The sequence below is a fragment of the Papio anubis genome, chromosome X (genome assembly GCF_008728515.1).
Source record: "Papio anubis isolate 15944 chromosome X, Panubis1.0, whole genome shotgun sequence".
Classification (NCBI taxonomy): domain Eukaryota; kingdom Metazoa; phylum Chordata; class Mammalia; order Primates; family Cercopithecidae; genus Papio; species Papio anubis.
In genome coordinates, this window is record NC_044996.1 from 43,135,988 (window position 1) to 43,159,831 (window position 23,844).

The following is a 23,844-nucleotide window of genomic DNA, read 5'->3' on the forward strand; positions in this document are numbered from 1 at the left end:
CAGAGCTAGAAATACATGGTTTGAACAGTTATTGTGGCCATACACAGTATATTTTTCCCCAGTTTTGAGTGGCTTGGGATGCCACCCTGACATACAGAAACTTACGGACTGTAAAATATGGCAAGTAATCAAAAGATTTAATTGGGAACCTCTGAAATTTTTTTTTTTTTTTTTTTTTTTTTTTGAGACAGAGTCTCCCTCTGTTGCCCAGGCTGGAGTGCAGTGGTGTGATCTCAGCTCACTGCAACCTCCGCCTCCCAGGTTCAAGCCATTCTCCTGCCTCAGTCTCCCAAGTAACTGGAATTACAAGCATGTGCTACCACACCCATCTACTTTTTGCATGTTTCGTACAGACAGGGTTTCACCATATTGGCCAGGCTGGTCTTGAAATCCTGACCTCAAGTGGTCAACCCGCCTCGGCCTCCCAAAATTCTAGAATTACAGGCGTGAGTCACCGCACCTGGCCTGGATAATTATTTATAACAAACCAATTTCCTAAGTATTCCATTATTGGACTGTAATAAATATAAGCGAAGGAAGGAAGAGCCTGAAAATAATAAATGCCCTGATAAGAAATTTTGTCACTGAACCTGTGAAGCAAACCTCTGGAAGAGATTTCCGGTGAACCTGAGCATTTCCCTGGTGATGCTGGTGGAAATTTCCAAGAGGAAAATATATTTGTGCAACTGTATCCAAAGGAGACCAAAATCAAATAGGTTTGATTAGAAATAAAAGTATAAAATCTTTATTTTTCTGCCTTAAATTTGTTAACGGAAAATGAAATCTGCAGGGGGCCAGAAGCACTCTTCTTCTGGTTTCTCTACAGTTTTTCAGAAATTACCTGCCCTTTGTAAGAATGCCACTTATGGAAGAGGAGGAAACTATATTTTTAAATTAAAGAATTCTGAGCCAGTCACACCCCAGACAGCATTATTAGAATAATTACTGAAACAATGCTGCCCTCTAGCAACGGCTCAGAGTGGGCTTCCCCCAGCAATCTGCTCCCCAGGCCACTTAGACACCTTCCTACACCTGATGCATGTCCAAAGGGGAAGGGAATTATCACCTGGTCTGGCTCCCAAATGAGAGTCAAACAATGGTAAAGATGAGATAACTGAGGCCCAGAACGGTCAAGTAACTTCCCACAAAGTGGCACAGGTTGTCACTGGCACAGCTGGAATTTGGAACCCAGATTTTTAAGTCATTTTATTATTCTCCCGACTCCCGTCTTCCCCTCTCTTCCCTCTTCCTCTTCCTCCCTTCCCTCTCAGAGTGGAAGTGTTTTGGGGGATTAAGTTATGGAGAAACTCTGAGGGGTGTCAGAATAAAAAAGGGTCCTATTCCAATCAGTGACCACAGTAATGAATTCTGCATTTAGGTTATTTTAGATTTTGGTGGAAGAAGGAAGAATCTGTAAGAGAGAGGCCACATTTCCCTGGGAATTCTCTTTTCAGTTCAGGTTCCTGGGCCTCCAGCAAACCTTAAAATATTAATATAAGTCCACACTCACCTTTGCTCTCAGGTAATTGCTGTTGCACAAGGCAGCAGTTGAAAGTTGTTATGGGTCTAAGCAAGGCCAGGAGTATCTGCCTGCAAACTCACTCCAACATCCTAAAGCCAATCACAAAAGATCACATGAAATATGATTCCATTTATATGAAATGTGCAGAATAAGTAAATTTCATATAAAGTGGTTTGGGGCAATAGCATATTGCCTAAAGTGGTTTGGGGCAATAGCATATGTAAGGGTGGGCTAGAGAGCAAGGAGTACCATGGCTTCTCCCAGCATATTCTCCAAAGTGGAGCCTCCCAACAATATTCATGGCAATATGTTGCAGGATGGTTATCTTTGTAATAAAAACGTATCAGAGGAAAGCTCGACATCATTATCCATCACAGAAATGCAATTCAAAACCACAGAGAGATACCACTTCACACCCACTGGGGTAGCTATAATCAAAAAGTCAGATAATAACAAGTGTTGACAAGGATGTGGAGAACTTGGAATGGTTACATACTGTTTGTGGGAATGTAAAATAGTGCAACTGCTTTGGAAAACAGTCTGGCAGTTCCTCAAAAGGTGAAATATAAAGTTATCATATGCTCCAGCAATTCTACTCCTAGATATCTACCCAACAGAAATTAAAACATACGTTCACACAAAAACTTGTACACGAATGTTCCTAGCAGCAACATTCATAACAGCCAAAAGGTAGAAACAGCCAAATGTCCACCAACTGAGTAACATATACACAAATGTGGTATATACATACAAGGACATATTATTTAGCTAGAAAAATGAATGAAGTAATGATACGTGCTACAATACAGATGAACCTTGAAAACACTACGCTAAGTGAAAGAAGCCAATCACAAAAGATCACACGAAATATGATTCCATTTATATGAAATGTGCAGAATAAGTAAATCTATAGAGACAGAAAATAGATTAGTGGCTTCCAGGGGCTGAGGAGAGGGGGGAGAATGAGAAGTCACTGTTAAAAAGTATAGGGTTGCTTTTTGGGGTGATGAAAATGTTCTGAAATTAGATTATGTTGATGGTCGTGCAACTATGTGCATACACCAAAAAACATTGAACTATACAATTTACTTTTTATTTATTTATTTTCTTAGAGATAGGGTATCACTCTGTTACCCAGGCTGGAGTACAGTGGTGCAGTGATAGCTCACTGAAGCCTCAAACTCTTGGTCTCAAGCAATCTTCCTGCCTCAGCCTCCCAAGTAGCTAGGACTACAGGCATGTGCCACCACACTTGGATAATTTAAATTTTGTTTTCTAGAGACAGGATCTCACTATGTTGCCCGGGCTTGTCTCAAACTTCTCGCCTCAAGTGATCCTCCCTACTAGGCCTCCCAAAGTACTGAGATTACAGGTGTGAACCACTCCACCCAGCCTGAACTACACATTTTAAATGGGTGACGTATATGGAATGTGAATTATGTCTTAATAAAGCTGTTACCAAAATATAATAAATTTTTAAAAAGCTATTAGAGGAAATTGTGGGAAAATAAGGGTCAGTCTGTTTAATATCCACTTACACATCAGTGCTTAAACCAGTGAAATTTTCAGCAAAGTTTGTCAAAGGGCAGGGGCTTCTTTCTTGTAAATTTTGTCAGCTTTCCCAGGCCCAGCCTAGTTCAAAGTACAGCACGTTTTTTGAGAATGGGCGAATTGTCTCAGTTTTGTCAGAAAATGTTTTTGTTTCATTCTTATTCTTGCGTGATAGTTGAGCAGAGCAGAGTGTATGGAATTTAGAGGTCCAGAGTTTTGCTCCTCAAACACTGTATATAGTTAGCCTAGATCTCTTCTCACTCCACTATACAAGCCTTAGAGAGCTCAACAGCTTATTGCTCTGCTCTTAAGATCCCTCGTTGTTTGTTGTCCCTGGGGATGTTCCTTCTTCATGTCAGGCTCAGTTGTGAGTTTTTTCTCACACTTCACCCAACATTTCTCTGAGTCTGCAATGGGAAAAAGCCACTCTAGGTTATCTCTACCAAGTTGCCAAAACCAGAAACGTCTGGTGCCTTTTTAGTGTGTGTATTCCCCCTCAATGTTAAAACTAGGTTAACCTTCCGTGGGAGGGGGGTGCTGTTGGAAGGCAGCGATATGGAGTATCTAAAGGACTAATCATTTTTCTTCCTTACCCACATTTCCCCTTTCCTGAGGGAGAAGTGAAAAGGAGAGAGAAATAAGTGATGAGAAAGAAGTGTCAGCTATTGGTGTAATCATAAAAATGCCTTCCAGCTTCAGAATCCTATACCCTTCCACACAGAATCTGGGTCCAAGATGCGTATCTGCTCAAAGGGAAGATGTTTAGGAAAGAATCTTATCCTCCTTCTTAGGCCAGAGCTCAGAACAGAGACTACTGCACTCTGAGGCTGCAGTGAGATCCTTGGCAGAATCTCTTGAGCTCAATAGAATTCTGCAACTCTTGATTCTTTTCCTTGAATATTGAAGACATTCCCCCAAATACCTCCAGGAAGATTCACATCTGGATCTAAGACAGAGAAAGAGAAAAGCAGGGCCATTTTTGCTCAGACCTCCAACTTTATGAACTTCAAATATCGGTTGCTGTTCGGTGGCAAATTTGTTCAGGAGAAGAGGGTGAATGCTCACAGGAGCCATCTGGCTCTGAATAACGAAGCTGTACATACAGTGGAGCATTGCATGTGTAGGCTGTAGGGTCAGATTGCACGTGCTCAAATCCCAGCTCTGCTGCCTCTTAGCTCTGTAGCCTTGGGCCAGTTACTTAGCCTTTCTGTGACTCAGATTCCTGGTCTGTAAAATAGGATTAATGAGACCATCCACTTCTCAGGCTTGTTGTAAAGATTACATGAGATAATCTAGATAATTTAATTAGTCTAGCGCTTGAGCCTGTGTTAAGTGCTCAATAGTTAAGTGCTCCATAGGTGCTAATATTAAACTGTGGCTTTTGCCAGTTTTCTGTGTTGGATTTACTTGTAAATCTGCCCTCACAGTTTAAATAGAACCCCTAAAGAGATTGGATTCTGAATATGTCCCAACTAGTCCTATCCTAACCCATGCACTTCCCAACACCCTCATGGCCAAGCAAATGTAAGAGAGGAAACATTCTTTTCTTCTGTCTTCTTAGTTCTGTAATTGGGACCTGAAAATCACACTAATAAAAGACAGATTTTAACAGGAGGAAAGAAATGCAAATTTTGTTTGATATTAATATTTCAATTGTTACATGCACAGGGGCTTTCAGAGAAAAGAACTGAAGACACAAAGAAGTGGTAAGATCTGGAGGCTTATATGCCATTTTAACAAAGGGTGATAATTTATGGAGAAGTGACAAGACAAAGGAAAAGAGGTTTGGGCTTCTAGGGGAAGTAAATTGTGGGAAGGTAAATATGAGTGTCTTGGGTGACAGGTACACTAAAATCTCAGTCTTCATCACTATACAATTCATCCATGTAACCAAAAACCACTTGTACCCTCAAAAACTATATATAAAAAATATATAATACATAACATATGTATTATATATTATATATATATGAAACTAATAGAAGATACAGGTTGTTTTAGAAAAGTTTGTTTATACAGACCTATGTTCGTGCTGACTTTCTGTCTCTAGTGATGATGGTTGTTTTTTCATGGTACAGGAGAGGAGAGGAGAAACATCTTCACAAAGGGAAATTTACGTCCTACTTTAACGCATATGGGGGTGCAAAGAACTCTTTCTGCATTTGCTACTCCTTAATTGCACTTCTTAATTGCCCTCAGCTCAAAATAATCACAATGCTAAAGTGACACATTTGGGAGTGGCATAGTCTGATCCCCCTCAACAGACAGTAACAAGCTCTTACATTTGTATGTCTTGCATTTGATTTTTCCAAGCACTATCACAAATCTTTACCCCACAATGCTGCGAGGTTTGCAGAACAATAATTACTCCTATTTTAGAGAAGAGGAAACTGAAGTCTCAAGAGATACAGTGTCCTGCCTGTTTAAAACTATCCAGCTTGTTAGAGGGAGAGACAGAAGTACTCAAAGTCAAGTCTTGGCTGGGCGTGGTAGCTCACATCTGTAAATCCCATCACTTCGGGAGACCAAGGCGGACACATCACTGGAGGTCAGGAGTTCGAGACCAGCCTGGTCAACATGGCAAAACCCTGTCTCTACTAAAAATAACAAAAATTAGCCAGGCATGGTGCCAGGCACCTGTAATCCCAGCTACTCGGGAGGCTGAGGCACCAGAATCACTTGAACTCACGAGGCAGAGATTACAATGAGCTGACATTGCACCACTGCACTCCAGCCTGGGCAGCAGAGCAAGATTTTGTCTAAAAAAATTTAAAAATTTAAAAAAAAAGACAGAAAAAGAAAAGTCTCCCCATCCAGTGTCATTTCAAACTACTACAGTATCTATTCTATAAATCTTCCCTTTGGTCATAAGAGATCTAGCAGCTTGCTTCCCCTGTCCCACAATTGTTCAAGTTGCTTTCAGACCATGTGAGGAGGAAGAAAACACACAATCCATAGGGGGACTAGTCTCTCTATAGCATGAGTTATTTTATCTGTAATATTCTGATTGCGGAATGAGGTTGAAAGTGCCTCAATGTCTGAAGCAATGGTGTATTGGAAGAAATGGAGGGGAAGGGTCCCTCATTTGATCTGATCAAAGTAGTCCAGTGTAGTCCAGTAGTCCAGTGGACTGAGCCTGGCTGAGCCCAAAGTGAAACTCAGAAATGACTGGAAACTGTCTGAGGCATTCATCATTCAGCAGAAGCCTGAGCCTGAGCCTCTACTTGTATGGGAATAGTGGTCTTTAAGAGAAAGTTCTCTATGCTGTTCCCTGAGGAGCAGAAACAGAGACAAGGTTGGTGGGTGACAGGATGGCAGAAGGATGAAGGAAGAGGAAAGGTTGACATTTGCTCTCCCACTGTGCCCCAAAGATTGGTTGTGTGGAGAGGGTTCCTGGCATTTCATCACCTGGAACAAAGTGATTTGGAAGAAATCTGGATTTATAGCACCTTGGGTGAGTCTCTACTCAGCAGGAGTAGAGACCAGGTAGAAGAACACAGAAATGGGGACTGAAGCGTGGGTCTGGATAGAGGACCTGAGGGCCTTTGTTCTTGGCACAGGAACCAAGTCTGAACGTTTGAGCAAGGTCAGGGAGATGTTGCTGCAGGTAGAAGCTGAAGCTGTTTTTCTTATGCAGGCCTCACTGAGACGTGTGGTAGAAGCAATGTTTTTTTGGGTGTCCAGGTGATAATGTGTGGCACAGAATTCCAAGAGGCATTTCCACCCTTCGGGGGGAGCCATCAGTTCCGTCAGCCAAGGCTACCAAAGAGAAGGCAGCACCACTTAGGCTCCACTCAGGTGTGCAGCTGTGAACACTCCAGAATCCACGCCTCCTCTGAGGAGGGGTTTCTGTGTTCTCACAGCCAGAAGCACCTGCCAGTATCTGGGTGGGGTGTAGTGGCTCCCCTCAAGTGGCAATGTGGGCAGCTGACCCCCATGGGACAGGGTAGGAGTCAAAGAACAACAGGAGAGGACTATCTCAGAGCATGTGAAACTTCTGAAATCTGCCACAAATAATTGGGGGAAACCTTCAAGGGATTGAGATCCTGTAACACAGGTGGTGACAGTGGTCCATCACATCCAAGATTTTCCTGCTTATGGGACATTATTTTTGCCCGCGGACCAGTGAGGCCTGGAAAAACTTGAAACTCCATTTTATAGCAGATGAAATGGTGTCAAGTACTTGGGCATATAATAGCCCAGCTCCATGTAGATGCTGAGGGGCTCTTGAAACATTTCTAAATAAAACCTTTAGGATGGGTAGAAGAACAGGGACTGAGCTCTGGCAGGGTACGATTGGGCTTCATTTGTTCCATTTATCTCTAGTGACGTTAGCTTGAAGGAGAGGACAGCAAAAACAATAAGAAGAAGAATGGCTAGGGAGAAAAATAAATAAAAGAATTGCCATCCTTCTCCATTAGCATGGCTATGAGAAAATAAGGTTCATTTTTAGGACATTGTCCTTTCTGTATACATTTTCCAGGCATAAGTTGCAAATTCTATATTATCCATTTCTTTTTCAGCAAAGAGAAAACTCGACAGTGCTTTTCCTAGCTAAAAGCAATCCTGGCCGAAAAAGGACGTCCAAACTCCACTCGGTCTTGGACTGGGCTAGGTGTGAGCCAATAGACCCAGAGAAGAGGGGGAAAGCTGGGTCCCCAGGGGCCAGCCATCTCTCTGGAATTCGTATTTCCTGACTTATCGCACCTTCTCTTTCCTGAGGCAAAAGCACTGGTGATTGAGGCAGCTGCAGGCAACCCGCACATCCAGATTATTATGTACAGCATCAAGGGGCTGCCAATTTGTCTGCCAATCTGTCTTTCCTGAGTATCATTTTCCTCTTCCTGAAATCAGACCCAAAGTTAAGGGTAATGGAGCAGAGGACTTGAGTCCTGGAGCAGTGGACTTGAGTACTCAGAGAAGGTTAGGTCTCTGTCCATGAATTACCATCTCTACTGCCACCACCCTAGATTAAGTCACCCAGCCAGTCAGTTAAGTGGACTATTGAAGTAGAGGGCTCAGCTGCTCTCTGATCCCTTCCTCCATCCTGTCTCCAAACTGTTGCCAATTTAACTATCCAAAATAAGTTTCTAATCATGTCTCTCCTACTGTTGTTGAAAGATTATTGAGTAACTCAATTATATGGACTACTATTGAATACATAAATTGGTCCTATTTGCATCAAATTCCCCATTGTCCTGATTTCTTCTCTTCACAGCTTTCACAATTCCAATCTAAGTTCAGTGTGTTCTTGTTCTCCCCACTCCATTGGAATGGAATGTTCATATCAGCAGGATTCTTATCTGTCTGTCCCCCAAACAGTAGCTGACATAAGTTACATAACTAATATTGGTGGAATAAAGGACTCAGTAAATCAAATTCTAGGAGCCACAATGAACTCTTTTTTCATAAATGAAGTTTATTTACTTTTATAATTATAAATGTAATACATGCTTACTGTAGAGAATCTGAAAAGTATAGAGAAGTAGAAAGAAGAAAATAAAAACTACCCATAACCCCACCACCTGAAGGCAAACACTGCTCACATTATGTTCTAACTATCTATGCCTGTTTATAGACCAAGACCCTCATCAAGAGTGCTGGCCATGAAGCACAATAGCCAAGGGGAGTGAGAGCAATCAACAACTGAGGGGGTCACCCAGAGGTCAGAGCTGGAGAACGCGCACTGAGGGACACAACAAAGGCCAGAAACAACAGATCAAGAGGTCAGAAGCTGACAACACAAGAACAAGTTGTGTTACTGTAAGAATGTAGTGAGATGGTGCTTGTCAAGAGTTTAGCCCAATGCCTGTCACATGATAGATACATTATCAATAACTGGTAGCCATCATACTATCACTATAATTATTATTATGGGTCAAAACGAATGGTTCAGGATGGATACTATAAACAGGGCAAGGACCCTGGAGACCCATTTTAGGTGCTATGAGTTGGGGCATACAGGGCAAGTCTACTGGGTTACTAGGGTGGTATAGGAGTGGGCATCACTCTCCTTATAGGCTCCCCTGCCAGGTGAAATAGAACCAGGGCTTCCTCAAGTTTGCCAGCTGACACATGGCAAGATACACTAAGGGATTTTGAGGTAAGATATGATTTATCCTGCCTAGACTTCTCCCTGGACCAAGAACTAGTACTGGCCTCGGTGGTGATGGGAGTTTAAAACTTCATACACCATACACTCCTGTGGTCCACACTCTGATTGTCAGGGCAGGTCATAGGCATGTGGGTGAAAGAGAAGGTCAAATCAGCCAAGTGAGAGGTAAGGTGGGATGTGCCTGGAGCGGGAGGCTGAAGGGTGAAGGCAACAAGGTTTATGATGTAGTTGAATGGAATGGGTCCAGGAACCAGTCCTCCAGTTAGCAGTCGAGTCAGATATCACAGGAGAAGATTCCATGGAGTTTTACTTGTTGGTATGGGCCTTCTGATGATGGCCTGTGCTCTGTCCAAGGTGGTCATGAAGACCTTCTTGGGGGTCTCCGTGCTCTTTCAGGTAGTAACAGCGTTTGGGAACATGCTGGTGCTGCAAGTGAGAAAAAGACAACAGAGGTAAGAGCCACACTTACTATGACAAGGGGTGTTCTGCCTGGATAAGTTCTGTAACCTAGCAGATCAAGGCACTTTGCTAATTTGTCTGACTTGCATACAGTGTGACCAAGGAGTAGGCTATTCTAATTCCTTAGTGACCTGACTCCACAGCACCTGTTGCTGTAGATGGGCCCCAGCTCCCAAAAGACCCGTTTATTAGAATTGGACTTGGAACAAGGGGAGAATTGGAACTGAGCCCAGCCAGTTCCCTCATAATGAGAAGAATTCGTACTTCAACTATCCCACGTCCTCAGTAACTTGGGCAGGACATTGCTCCTCAAAGTAGTTAACATACCCAAAATAACTGCAGAGCCATGCTCACTTGATGAAACTCCAGCTTAGGGTTTAATGGTCTAGGAGCTCCATGCCTCCCCCTTGCCTCTTCCCGATTCTACTCAAGGAAGCAGGATGTATTCCTTGTCGTGACCTCCTCATTTCTCTGCTCAAAAACCTTCGGTGGATTTCCCCCTCGTTACCTCCTCAGTCTGCTGCTGAGAGCTCAGTTCATCCTCCATGGCCTCCTCATTATTCCGCTTACAGGCTGTTGGCAGAACCTGGCTTGAGTTGCCTGGGGAATCCTTCTCTTCAGCCAGCTGGCACTCGGTGTACAGAGACCTGTCTATCAGCTCCTTTAGGCTGCCAGCCACCTTCAGGAAGATCCGACCCATTTTGGTGGTAACAGCTTCTGAGAGTCCTTCCAGAAATCTGGTCCGTAGAATGGCATCAGACCAAGACAAATGTCGGGCCAGCAGCAGGAAGTCAGTGGCATACTGCCTGACTGACTTTTGGCCCTGTTTGGGATGGCAAAGAACAGCACTGAGGATGTCTATCTCAGATAGGGAGTCATATACGCCCTGGGATCTTCTCAGGAAAGACTTATTTTCATCTGAGAGAGGTTCTCCTACCTCCATCTGCAAGATGAACCACCTCTCTGCTGCTCCCAGATGAAGAGACACCAGAAATGCCATTCTCTCTGAATCGTCCAAAAACCCCTTCATTTGCTTCTCCTCATCAATCTCCATCTCTTCCTCCACAGAGCATGAGCCCCGGGCTGCTTCCTGCTCTTCTAAGAGGTAACAGAGTGCTGGGGTCAACATTCCGAAGGATGGCACTTCCTTTGGTGGTGGTTTCGTAGTTTCAGGAGTTGTGGCAGTTATGTGCGGTGTGGGCTTTGATCCAGAGGCTGTGATGTTACTGTGAGAGATGGAAGCCTCTCCAGAGTCTGTGGCTTTGGTTTCCAGAGTGGACATCACTCCAAAGGCTGTCTGTGGTGTGGACATTGTTCTGGGGCCTGAGGCCCTCATTAGTGGTATGGACCTCCCTCTAGAGTCTGTGGCTGTCATTTGTGGCATGGACATCCCCATGCCACATCCAGAGGCTGTGGCTCTCGGTAGTGGCATGGGCATCGATCCAGAAATTGAGGGTCTCATAAATGATGTGGACATTGCTCCAGAAGCAGAGGCTCTAATTGGCGCTGTGGCCATCCCTCCAGACACTGTGTATGTTGTTTGTGGCAAGGACGTAGATCTAGAGTTCGCAACACTGGTTTGCAATGTGGACATTGCTCCAGAGGCCATGGTTTCCATTAGCGGCATAGATATCTCTCCAGAATCCATGGCTGACATTAAAGGCATGGGCATTGTTCCAGAGGCCGGGGCTCTCGTTAATGGCTTGGACATCCCTCCAGAGACCATGGCTGTTGTTTGTGCAGTGGACATATGTCCAGAGGCTGAAGCTCTCATTAACTCTGTGGACACAGTTTCACAGGCTGAGGGTCTCCTTAGTGGTGTGGACATAGTTCCAGAGGCTGGAGCTCTTACTAGTGGTGGGGACATCCCTCCAGAGGCTGGGGCTCGCACTGGTAGTGTGCGCATGTCTCCAGAAGCTGTGGGCATCATTTGTGATGTGGATGTCACTCTAGAGCCTGGGGCTCTCATCAGTGGCATGGACATCCCTCCAGAGGCTGTGGATCTTGTTAGTGGCATGGACATTGCTCCAGAGATGGGAGCCTTCACTTGTGGCATGGACATCATTCCAGAGGCTGTGGTTGTCATTTGTGGAGCAGACATGGCTCCATAAGCTGAGGATCTCAGAGACGTGGGTATCTCTCCAGAAGCTGGAGCTCTCATTAGTGGTAGGGACATCTTTCCAGAGGATGGAGCTCTTTTGAGCCGTGAGGGCCTCTCTCCAGAGTCTGAGGTTCTCATTAGTGGCGTGGACATTGTTTCAGAGGTCCAGGCTCTCATTGTTGGTGTGGACATCACATCAGAGTTTGGGGCACTCATCTGCATCCCTCCAGCAGTCATGGATCTCATGGGAGACATGGACATCCCTCCAGGATCTTGGGTGCTCATTGGCTGACCGAGCATCTTTCCAGAGGCTTTGGCTCTCATTAGTGAGGCAGGCGTTACTCCCGGGTCTTGAGCTCTCATTAGTGGCATGGACATCCCTCCAGAGACTGTGGCTGTCATTTGTGATGTGGTCATTGCTCCAGAAGCTGTGTCTCTCATTAGCAGCGCAGACAACCCTCCCGAGACTGTGTCTGTCATTTGCGGCATGGACAGAGCTCCAGAGACTGTGTCTCTCATTAGCAGTGTGGGCATTGCCTCAGAAGCTGTGGTTGCCATTTGTTCCGTGAACATCGTTCCTGAGGCTTTGGGTGTCATGAGTGGCTTGGACAATGCTCCAGAGGCCAGAGCTCTCATTTGTGGACAGGACATCACTCCTGAGGCTGTGTCTCTCATTAACAGGGTGGATGTTGATCCAGAGGTTTGGGCTGTCATTAGTGGGGTGGACATTGCTCCAGAAGTCATGGCTCTCATCTGTGGTGCAGATGTCAATCCTGAGGCCATGGTTCTCATTTGTGGCATGGACATTGCTTCAGAGACAGGGGCTCTCATTTGCAGCATGGACATTGATCCAGAGGCTGGGACTGTCAATTGTGGCACGGACATTGTTTCAGAGGCTGTGTCCATAACTCGTTGGGTGGACATTGCTCCAGAAGCTGGAGCTCTCCTCCGTGGCTTGGACATCTTTCCAGAGGCTGTGGCTCTCCTGTGTTGTTTTGCCACAGCTTTCATAGAGCCTGTGGGCATTGCTCCAGAAGTTCTGGCCATTGTTAACTGTGCGGACATTACTCTAGAGGCTGTGGTTGACATTTGCTCTGTGGACATCACTCCAGAGCTTGGGACTGTCATCAGTGAGGTGGTCATGGTTCCAGAGGCTGGAACTGTCTTTTGCAATGTAGACATATTTCCAGAGGCTGGGGCTCCCATTAGCGGTGTGGACATTGCTCCAGAGTCTAAAGCTCTTACTGGTGGTGCAGGCATCTCCCCAGAGGCTGTTGCTCTCATTGGCAGAGAAGATATGATTTCAGAGTCTATATTTTGTGTTGACCATGGGGACATCACTCTAGAGCCTGGGGCTGGCATCGTTTGGGTGGGCATCACTCCAGAGGGTAGAGCTGTCATTACTGCTGGGGACATTGCTTCAGCATCTGGAGCTGGCTTTGGTAATGTGGACATTTCTCCAGCATCTGGGACTGACAGTAGCGGTGTGGACATAACTTCAGAACCTGGAGTTGACATTAAAAGTGAAGACATTATTCCAGAGTCTAGCTCTGACATGAGAGGGGTAGGTATTCCCCCAGAGTTTTGGGTGCTTGTTGGCTGGGGTGATGTTCCTCCAGAAGCTAGGGCTGACATGATCAGTGAGGATATTGCTTCAGAGTCCGTGCCTGACATTAGCAGCGAAGATATCTCTCCAGAGGCTAGAGCAGTCATTAGCACTTTGGACATTGCTTCGGTGTCTTCATCTGTAATTTGCAATGGGGACATTGCCTCAGAGCTGGGAGCTGGCACTGGCTGTGTAGACATCACTCCAGGATTCATATCTTGCATTAGAATTGGGGATATCTCTCCAGAATCTGGAGCTAGCATTAATGGTGTGGACATTGCCTCAGAGGATGAAGTGCTCATTATAGGTGTAGACATCGCTCCAGAGGATGGAGCTGGCATTGCCAATGGTGATATCTCTGCAGAATCTGGTGCTACCATTAGTGTTGTGGACATCGTTCCAAAGTCAGGAATTGTCATCATCCCTGGGGACATTACCCCATACTCTGAAGCGGACAGCAATGGCGACAATGTTCCAGAATCTAAGGCTGGCATTAGCAATGGGGACAGTGCCCCAGGGTCTGAGGCTGGCATTAGCAGTGGGGAAAGTGTCCCAGAGTCTGAGGCTGGCATTAGGGGTGGGGACAATGCTCCAGAGTTTGGTACTCCCATTAGAGGTGCAGACATGGTGTCAAAGGCTGGAGATGTCATCAACTGTGTGGATGTCCCTGCAGGGTCTGAGGCTGAAGTTGAGACTATAGGCAACTGTACATGAGAATGCAGAATCTGTACGTCTGCTCTGGTCTCCGTCATTGGTCCAGAGAAGGCCATCGGCTTGTTTTGGGGCTCAACATTTTCCTCCTTCATTGTATTGTTGAATCGCAGTGAATGTAAGGGTATTGACATATCTGCCACAGCCACAGGACAGTGTGGAAGGAGCCCAAGCGGCAAGAAAACCTGTAAATAAGAAACAAGTTTAGAGGTCAAAAGTCAGTATCAAGAAGATTGGGAAATAGACAAATTGCTCATGGAGACCCGTTTTTATGCGTTCTCAGGTATACGGCATTGAAGGTGAGGCTATCAGATTAAAGAAGCTGTGAAGCAATGAACAACTTTGGAGTTGGAGCAAATATCCCTTCTGCCTCTATCCTTTTCAAACCAACCCACAGCCTCTCAGTTTGTAAATGCTGTAAACGCCAGCAACCTCCGCAGCCAGGAGCCTGGGCAGTCCTGACTCAAATAAAGCAGCAGCACCACCTTCTGGCCAAGTGTGAGAAATGCAGGTTCCTGGCCTGTATTCTATCCCACGGCAGTACTCACAAGCCAGCCAAGGTACTGGCAGGCCTGAATAAGAAAGTCCTTTGCCCCAGGATAATCATTAGTTCCTGGAGTTCATTGAATTCTGCCAACGGTTTAATCCTCATTTTACTACTCTGATGGCCCTGAATGTTCTCCTCAGGAAAAGGGAGACATTTATCTGATCAATGACTGAGAGCAACATTCCATGAACTGAAAATTCTGCTTATTGTCTTCATTATTCTTATTAATAACAGCAATCACCACCCCATTACTACTATTTATTTATTGCTTCACATAGTATGTGCCAGGCACTGTACTTTAGACAACTGTTCACAACTTCCTATAGCATAAGGGCCTTTGTAAGCATTATCCCATTTGGTTCTTGCAATCTCCTGGGCAATAGATACTATTATCCCCATTTTACCAGCTTTCTCAGATTAGCCAGGGTCAAGGCTAAAATAGGGTCACTGCAACAGTAACAAACTGTATATCATTGACTGTGACCCCCTCCTGGGGGTTGCCTAGTGTTTGGCATCCCTGAGCTTGCATTCAATTATTTCTCTGACATCCTAGACCATGGGTCACTTAAAGCCCAGTCTCTAGCATGTCCAAGTTTCAAGTTTCTCTGATGACATGGGGGTGGGCGATCCAGAGCCTCACCCCTCCAGTCTGCTCCAATAGGCAGCCCCAGAAGGGGCTTTTGGACACACGACTTGGAAGCCAATGCAAATATTACACAATGTTGACATGTCCCCACAGCCTGCTCATGCCAAAAGCAGAAAACTTGCTACTTTGGGACAATGTCACAAAAGTCATCAACCTCATGGAATTGTGATTCCATAATAATGAGAAAACTTGCAACAGAAATGCTAACAGTGAACATTTCTTTAGCATGCACTGACTGGCAAACACTGTGCTAGGCACTTTACATGTATCATCTCATGTGGTCCCCATAGCAACACTAAGAGATTTCGGTTGTACCCGTCCTTTATCTTACAAATATGAAAATTCAGACCCAGAGAAGCTTGATAATTTGCCTGCGGTCACATAGATTCCTGGCTCCATCCACAGAGCCCCCTACTCTTCACCGCTGTGCTATAAAGATCCACCTCTCCCCCTTACTCAGTCACACTACCAAGTCCCCTGCCTCTGTCTCCAGCCCGGACAACCCCAAGATGGGTTGTCGCAAAAGAAATGCGGGCCTTCTGCTGACACCCTGGTTATTGTAATAATCGGTGCAATGGGAAAGATGAGTCAAAAGAGTGGCCATAGACCTCCACCTCCCATCTTCAGAAAAATTTCTGAACATGCCACAGTTTCCCACCAGGCAAAACCCAGAAAGATCTTACCTTGCCAGTGACGGAGAAGAGGGAGAGAGTATCCTTTGCACCCCTAGCTCTTTTACTATGGCCAATTAACTTATACCTCGTGCCCAGCCAGTTCATTAAAGACCCAGTACCAACAGCTGTTCTCTGCAATCTCCCTTTGCTATCCCCTGCCACGCCCCCCTGCCCGCCAGCCAGCCTGCCCGCCCACCCGCCCCACTGCTCCTGACTTGCTACTGCTTGCTCTGTCTCTCTGGTCCCAGATTCCTGCCTCTATATAGGCTCTGACATTTGCCTCTGGCCGCCTTTCACTTGACAGTCCTCCAGAAGCTCCGCTTTAGCACTTGGCCTATGCAACTCCACCCCTCTTCCCTGTCACCCCAAACAGTCCCACCAGCGTATGCCCCACCCCACTCTACCCAAAGAAAAGAGGAGACTGACACAATTAAAAAGATGCGATGAAAAGGGTCCCAGCTCAGGAAACAAGATATGTGCCCTCTGCGGTTGAGTAGACACAGGAGTCCTGGGACCCAGACACTGCAACTGATATGACATGGAAGCACAGGCAGAGGGCTCGAGGGAAAGAAACTGAGGCTGGAGATTGAGTGGAACAGCATCAGAAACGTTCAAAGAGGTTCAGGTGCAGGGAAAGAGGGTTTGGGAGGATGGACAGTGGGGGCTGGCAAGCAAACACCTTAACAGAGCCCTGTAATGGTGATCATAACAAAGGCAATTTACCCCAGGGTCAGAGACACAGAGAAAAATCCAGCAACCAGATCCCTGCCACAGGACTAGGATTCAACAGAAAGGCTCCATGGATTTCAGACAGCTAGCAAGAAAAACACACCAGCCTTGAGCATACCAGGTGAGGGCTTGTTCATACAAATAGGGCTACAGCCTGCTTTCTAGAACTGGGGCACAAGGTCAGAGTAGAGCTAGCAGAAAGGTTTACCGGAGTACTCCAGTTTTCCTGAATTGGTGCACTCAGTCTAAGGGGAGAAACCCTCAGTCTAAGGAGAATTGGTCCCTGAGCCTTGGATAGGGCAAAGCCTCCAGGTGAAGTTCAAGCAGCCCAGGTATAGGGATACAGAGTTTGACAAGGGAGGCATTCAGGTCGTTATAAACCTCATCATTAGCAACCAACAACAACTGAGCACTTGGGCTAAGCACTACACATGCATTATGTAATTCCGACCTCCCAGCAACACACGTAAGGTAGGCATTGAGGTCATTCCCATTTTATACATGAGGAAATGGGCTTGGAGAAGGCTACGTGACCACAGTAACATAAAATAATAATAATAATAATTTTTTAAAAGCCCAGATTTCAGCCCTGGCCATTCTGTTTCCAAAATAATTTTATCTCTTTGTAATCAGACAAGTGATTAGAAACTCAGAGTACTCTACTCACTGCCATCGCCCCCACATCCCCACACCACAAAGCAAGGAATCTTTCTTACTACAAATAGCTGAATCCTTGTAGTAATAATAACAACAACAACAACTGATATTCCTTGAACTCTTCCCATATGCCAAGAATGGGGCTGAGGGCTTCACCAGCATTATCTCATTTGATCTTTACAATTACCCTGTGAGCTAGATCCTTTAAATTCTCAGTACACAGGTAAGGAAACTGAGCCTCCGTGAGATGAATTGACATGACCAAAAGCACACAGCTCTGTGTGACTCCAGAGCTCACTATAGTATACTACACAAAAGAAAAATTCCAGTCATTCTCCTCTCCCCTCAAAGAAAAAAATTAAATACATAAAAGTCACAGAATAGCCATTCTATTAACAATGGCCTCACAACAACTATTATTATTATTATTAACACACCTAACAATAAAAGCTAACATTTACTGTGCCAGGCCCTGTGCTAAGTACTTTACCTACATGATATCATTTGACACTCACAACATACTACAAGGTAGGTTCTATTAGCACCTTCATTTTCCAGATGAGAAACCAGAGAAACAGAGAGGTTAACTAGCTTTCCCAATGTCACACAGCTGCAGGGCGCTGTTTATGTTCTAATGCAACAATTTTGGAAATAACCTAAGTGTCTAATGTTAGGATACAACTCATTTAATGATTAAATGAATCATGGTGCAATTGTAGCAGCCATTATTATAGCCATTGAAAATATATTCTAATGTGTACATGAGGATCTGATTATCATAAAGATAAATACGTAGACTTTTGCATAGAAAAAAAATAAAATCTGGAAAGATGTATACCAAACGCCAACAGTGGCCATAGTTGAATGATGGGATTAGAGGGGATTTTTTATTTTTATTTTCCTTATCTGTATTTTCTCATTGGTCTATAATGGACCCATCATACAAAAAGAGAAAAACTAATAAAAGTTAATTTTATTTTTTTTTAAAGATATGTTTCCCTAGGGTTCTTTCTCAAGCCCTTTTCACTCCATTCCTTGCAAGCTCTCTCTAGGAATCCCCAACATCCACCCCCCCCCCCCACCCAAGCAACCTTTCTACCCCACCAAGCTTAATGGTTGTATCACTTTATTTTGTGTTTTATTTTTGGTTTGTTTTTAAAAATAATTTCTTCTTTCTCTAACTTTTATTTATGTTTAATAATTACATAAGTAATCTAGGAATATAGTCTTAGGATAAAGACTTGAAATCCTCCATACGGATAAAGCTAAAGTCCTGAAAATGCCCCACCCCACCCACCCCCCATCCTCCGCAAGTCCCATTCCTCTGTCTGTTCACAGTTGGGTGTGTCTCCTTCCAAACTTTCTCTAGCTGCAATGGCATTCAGAGTTCATATCATTCAATTGCTTGCAAAACCCAGTGTGTGCAAAGAGCTGCAGTTAGAAAACCATGCTGGCACTGGTCACTCCAGGGTTCCAAGTTCTGGCCCATTGTGACTATTTTCATCAGCCCGCTTCTAAGGAGGCTACTGAGAGAGGGTTCTTGCTTGCTCAGCCCATGTAAGGCATAGACTTCTGTTCTATTAAAGCCAGAGTCTCTAGGAACACAGAGAAGAGAGGCCTTCTAAGGAAGGAAAAGCCCAGAATTTGCTGCTTAGCATCTCTCAGGTCCCTCACGTCCCACCCAGTCTGCACTGATCAATACGGCTAGGAGGTGTCATGCTCCTGCCGCCTCACAAAAGGTAATTGAGTTTAGGGGATTGCACGGCTAGCTGCTCGGGGAAATAAGAATAAACAAGAGCTGGTTCAATATGTCAACAAATAGCTTTCCAGCTGTTGAAAATAAGCCTTTACCTAGATTCTCAACAATATTCTCTCCCCAAGCCCTAGCAAATAGGCAACCAGATAACTGAAAACAGACAACCTAAGGCTAAAGAAATACCTGGTCTACTTTAGGATCTTCTGCCTTCCTTGATCATTCAGGGAAGTAGAAACTCTCCCCACTTCCTTCCTCCCCCACAGCCCTGACACTTAAAATGCCCATCAGCTCTTTATAAATAAAGAGGGGGAAATAGCTAGCATTTACTGAGTGCTTACTATGCCAGGCACTATGTTAAACACTTTACATACCTCATCTTATTTATTGAACGATAAACCAATAAAGTGGTTTTTTTACTCCCATTTTCTAAATCAGCTAAAGAACTGAACTACAGAGAAATTAAAATGAAGTAACTTACCTTGGCTCTCACCGCTGAGAGGGAGTGAAGCTGGGCTTGTCACTCGGGTCTGTCTGACTCAGCCAGTGCTCTTAACTCACAGGAGAGTCACACACTGTCTTCAAGTCTCTGAAGGGCTGTCATATGGAAGAGAGGGTAGGTGTGTTCTGGGTAGCTCCAAAGAAAAGGATTTGACTGTTAGTTGGGAATTATGCTTTCATTGGATGTGCTGCAAATTCCCCAAACAACATGTATATGCATGTCCAACCCTATAGGGAAAAGAACATTATAAGAAGAGCAAACGGAACTGCCTTGCATTAGGTGCCGGCCTGAAGGATCTGTGGAATCAAAGAGAACAGGAGGGATACCAGAGGACTGCAAATGGGCAGTGTCCCAATTTTCTTAAATAAGGAAACTACAGACCAGTATACCGTAAACTCCAGAGCTGTAAGCTTGATGTCAGTCCTCGGAGAGATTCTGCTGCAGATTACGAAGCAGGTAATTTATAAGCACTTAGAACATAAGTGGCAATAGGAGGTACCTAGAGGTGCTAGCAGAACACTCAAAATTAGACCAGTTCCCAGACTTGCAGCTAATGCAACCCAAAATTTGAGGGGCTGATATTGAACTCCCAGATTTTTATTTTCCCAAGTAAAAGCATTAAGGAACAAAACAACCACAAGTCATCATTTTCTAAAAAGAAAGGGCTTCAATGTCAAAAGAGAAGGAAATAACCTCAGAATAAAGAATAATACATCAAATAGATTTCTCTTCTCTGCGAAACATTTTCTACCTAGTCCTCAGGCTTTCTCATTGCACGGTGGACTGCTGCAATTTTCCTGGAAGATAGGCATTTGTCCAAGGACCTGCTTTAGAGAATCACTCAGAGTTAAAATATCAACACAGAGAAGATCATATACCTGTAAAACAGGAAGTCTTTCTGGCCAGAAGAGAGAAGAACAGAGTTTGACCTTAGCCTAAATGAGGACATTAACACAGATAAACTATCCACAGGAATGGACAGAGAGAAATAAAAGTTGCCAAGTGCGGATTCAAGCCCTGCTGAGGCGGGACTTGGCCATCACATTTGACCTGTGCCACCCCTTGGACCACATGTCTCTCTTGTAGGAATATGTGTCTGATGCCATTAAGCATTTGGACCACAAATCAGTTTCTGGCTTGAGACTCTCCAAGCAAACTTCAGACCACTAGTCTTCCCAGGGAGAGTTCTTAAAGCAGAAAAATTCAAAACCAGTTGAATACCATTGCCAGAGTGGGAGTTCTGCAACAACCTAGAAGGAGGTCCCTAGTCTTGATCCTCTTCTGATTAGCATTTTTAATCAATGGTGTAAATAAAGGCATGGACGGGATTCTTACACAAATTCTCTAGGGCTGAGAAGAACCTCTATGATCAGCCTAGCAAGTAGGTTTACATTTTAAGCTCCATGGTTTACAATATGTCTATCTGCATTTGGTAATTTTCTCTCATGTTCTTTATTGCCAGAGCACTGAGTTTCTACAGTTTACGCACCTCATGGAAAATGCTTAGTGAACATATGCTAGCTCTGCACCCACCCTGAAGTGCAGATCCGATCATGTTTACAACTACTGGGCATTCATCTCAATCGTATCTTCTCTCAAATAACTGGTAACAATGCAGACTTCCTTGATGAGAGAAGAGAACAAACTAATGTCCTCTTCTTTACATAATTGGCCCCATTTCCAAGACTTTAAATTGGAATTTAACCACATCTGTTGACATTGACCTTCATTCTGTAGGTAAAGGTAGCACAGTACACAGTACTTGCCATACCCTCTGAAACTGCATTTCTCAAAATAAAAGTGTGATGGGGAAACCCTGCATCAAGTGCTCCCTGGGAAAACTGCTAAAACACAGATTTGTAAGGGGAGGGAGGCTCCATCCTCAAAGAGCAGATTCAATATAGGTCTGGGGTGACGCCAAGGAACCTGCATTTAACCCAAGTGATTCTGAAACACTAGAGTTTCAGAACCACTGGCTTTGAGGTTCCTACACTCTGATTTTAACTTCAAACAGGCCTGGGCTTGAACCCCAATACTTCAAGTTATTTCACCTCAGTTTCCTCATCTGTAAAACAGGCATAATAGCAGTACCTACCTCGCATGCTCTTTGAATGTTTTAAACAAAACAACGTGTAAAGAATCTGGCACATAGCTGAAGTTCAGTAATCTCTCCTGGTCCTGCTTATCCGGGGTCCCTGCTGCCTGCCTTCTCTGTGTTCAGCTTCTGCCCTTGCTGCCAATTGCTCACTCTTTCTAGGTCTGGTATTCAAACTCCCCAAGAGAGAGACTCTCATTGGTCTAAATTCAGTAACTGTACTTGCTAGGCAAAGTTCTCATCCCAGGTTCCTTCATAGGCTATTTGCCAGCCTATAGAGTGACTGCTCATGGATCAGATGCCCTCTCCTGGCTCAAGTGGCTACTGCTAGGGGGAAGCAGGATCACGTGGTACCAAGCATAGTCACCTATTCATAAGAAACTGCTACTTCCCTCAGCTAGGGTCTGTGGATGGAAACTCCTTAGAAGGGGCTTGTGGGTGTGGCAGGAATTCTGAGGCTTAGTCCATCCAGTACACCTAGGCCTCTCATTTATCCAGCCTGCCAAAGGAATGAAGTACTGAAGTTCACTGAAGTCTCTATTTAATTCTGACTTTTCATCTCCATCAGGCCAGGAACACAAGTTTTTTAAAAACTAGACCACAGTCAAGGAAAAAACAAGATATAACCCTAAAATTAGACTCTTCTGTTTCTAGAGCACGTTTTTAAGTTTCCAAAGCACTTTCACATCTATTTACTCATTGCAGAGCTTGAAAACTGGCAGCCACAGGCTAAATTCAGACTGCAGACAGATTTTATTTGACCCGTACAATGTTTTTAACATTTTTTAAAATTAGTTGCCAACATTTAAAAGTCAGGAAATTTCAGATAGAAAGCTAGATTTCTGGCTTCTCTGAAACACACACACACACACATACACACGCGCACGCGTGCACATACACACACACACAGAAAGACTTTGATCCAAATTCCAATATAGCAACAATCAGCCAGAGCTGAACAACCTGCTCCCTGTAGGTGAGGCATGTGCTCACCAGTTTGCCTCAGTACCCATAGGGCCACCTTTACTTTTTCAGTGACCTGCTCGGCCCCTATAGGCATTTAAAGCCTCAATTTAACCCCATGGATTAGGCAGAGAAGGTGGATAAGAGCGGAAATGTGTGGGTTGGAATCCCAGCATTGCTCCTAACTGGCTTTGGGACCCTGGGCAAGTGATTTAACCTCTGAATCTCAGTTTTCTCATCTATGAAATGGGGATGATAAAATAATACTTCTTACCTCATAGGCTTATTGGGCCAGCTAAATGAGTTAATGCATAGTTAGAACAATGCCTGGTACATTACATGCACAAAATAAGTATTAACTTCTTTCATCGTCCACAATTTCCTGTGTGCCTCTCTGATATCCTAAAGCTTCTGAAAACTGAAATTTTGTGGCAAGCTCATTTGGTGGCAAAACTAGGCCTGAAATGACATGAGGCTATTCATTTATCCCATTTAGAAATATTAATGAGTTTGATGACAGGGTATAATCTTGGATCTCATTAAGCTGTGATATATATGTTATATGTACCACATTGCTTTTCTAAAATCCAAATATTTTGAACTCTAAAACATGTCTAGCTCCAACAGTTTCAGATAAGGGATTGTGGACCTGTATTATTACTACTTTGTATACCCACTTGACAGATGGGAAAACTGAGCTGCTAAGCATTGAGCTACTTGCCAAAAGTCCCACAACTTGAAAGTGGAAACTATTTAGACTCTTAGACATGAAGCTCATAGTGCCTAGTACTGTGGGATGTCTTGGGCTCACTATAGGCATGTGGATGCAGGTAGTGGCTACCAATCAGGGACTTTGAAGAACTGAAAAATGTCACCACTTACTGAAAGTGCCAAACCCTGCCCTTTGTAGCATTCTTTCAACTCTTTGAGTTACTCTTTACACCATTTGGGTTAGAATTAGGAAGAAGATTATTGTCTTCAGTTTACAGAAGAGGAAACTGAGGTCCAGAGAAGAGAAGTGACTCGCCCAAATTCATACAGCAAAAGACAGGCAGAGTTGGGATTCGAAACCAAATTCTGGGCTTTTTCTTCTTAAACCCCAGGGCCAGTCCAAGAATGACATATGCTGACCTTTCCACATACTGAACCACACTCTCTGCAGACAATCCTAAGGTTTCTGACATACCTGATGAAAGGACAGTGTCCCAAGATC

The 23,844-nt window shown here is 44.3% G+C and overlaps 1 protein-coding gene across 1 annotated transcript; it reads right to left on the bottom strand.

Annotated features, from left to right (window-relative positions):
• Positions 1-8,472: 8,472 nt before the first annotated feature.
• RTL9 (retrotransposon Gag like 9) lies at positions 8,473-23,189 on the bottom strand. Its single transcript, XM_009198118.4, has 3 exons — positions 19,553-23,189; positions 10,156-14,250; positions 8,473-9,614 (listed from the first exon to the last, which is right to left on the bottom strand). The coding sequence occupies exons 2-3, from the start codon at positions 14,197-14,199 to the stop codon at positions 9,495-9,497; spliced, it is 4,164 nt and encodes a 1,387-aa protein (XP_009196382.2). The 5' UTR covers positions 14,200-14,250; positions 19,553-23,189; the 3' UTR covers positions 8,473-9,494.
• Between the last annotated feature and the right edge of the window lie 655 nt (positions 23,190-23,844).

Bases quoted from the DNA above. Each gene is read 5' to 3' on its own strand.
- RTL9 (XM_009198118.4), bottom strand. From the start codon at position 14,199: ATGTCAATACCCTTACATTCACTGCGATTCAACAATACAATGAAGGAG. The intron at 9,615-10,155 runs GTAACGAGGGGG...TCTCACTTGCAG, and splicing joins CTCAGCAGCAGACTGAGGAG to CACCAGCATGTTCCCAAACG.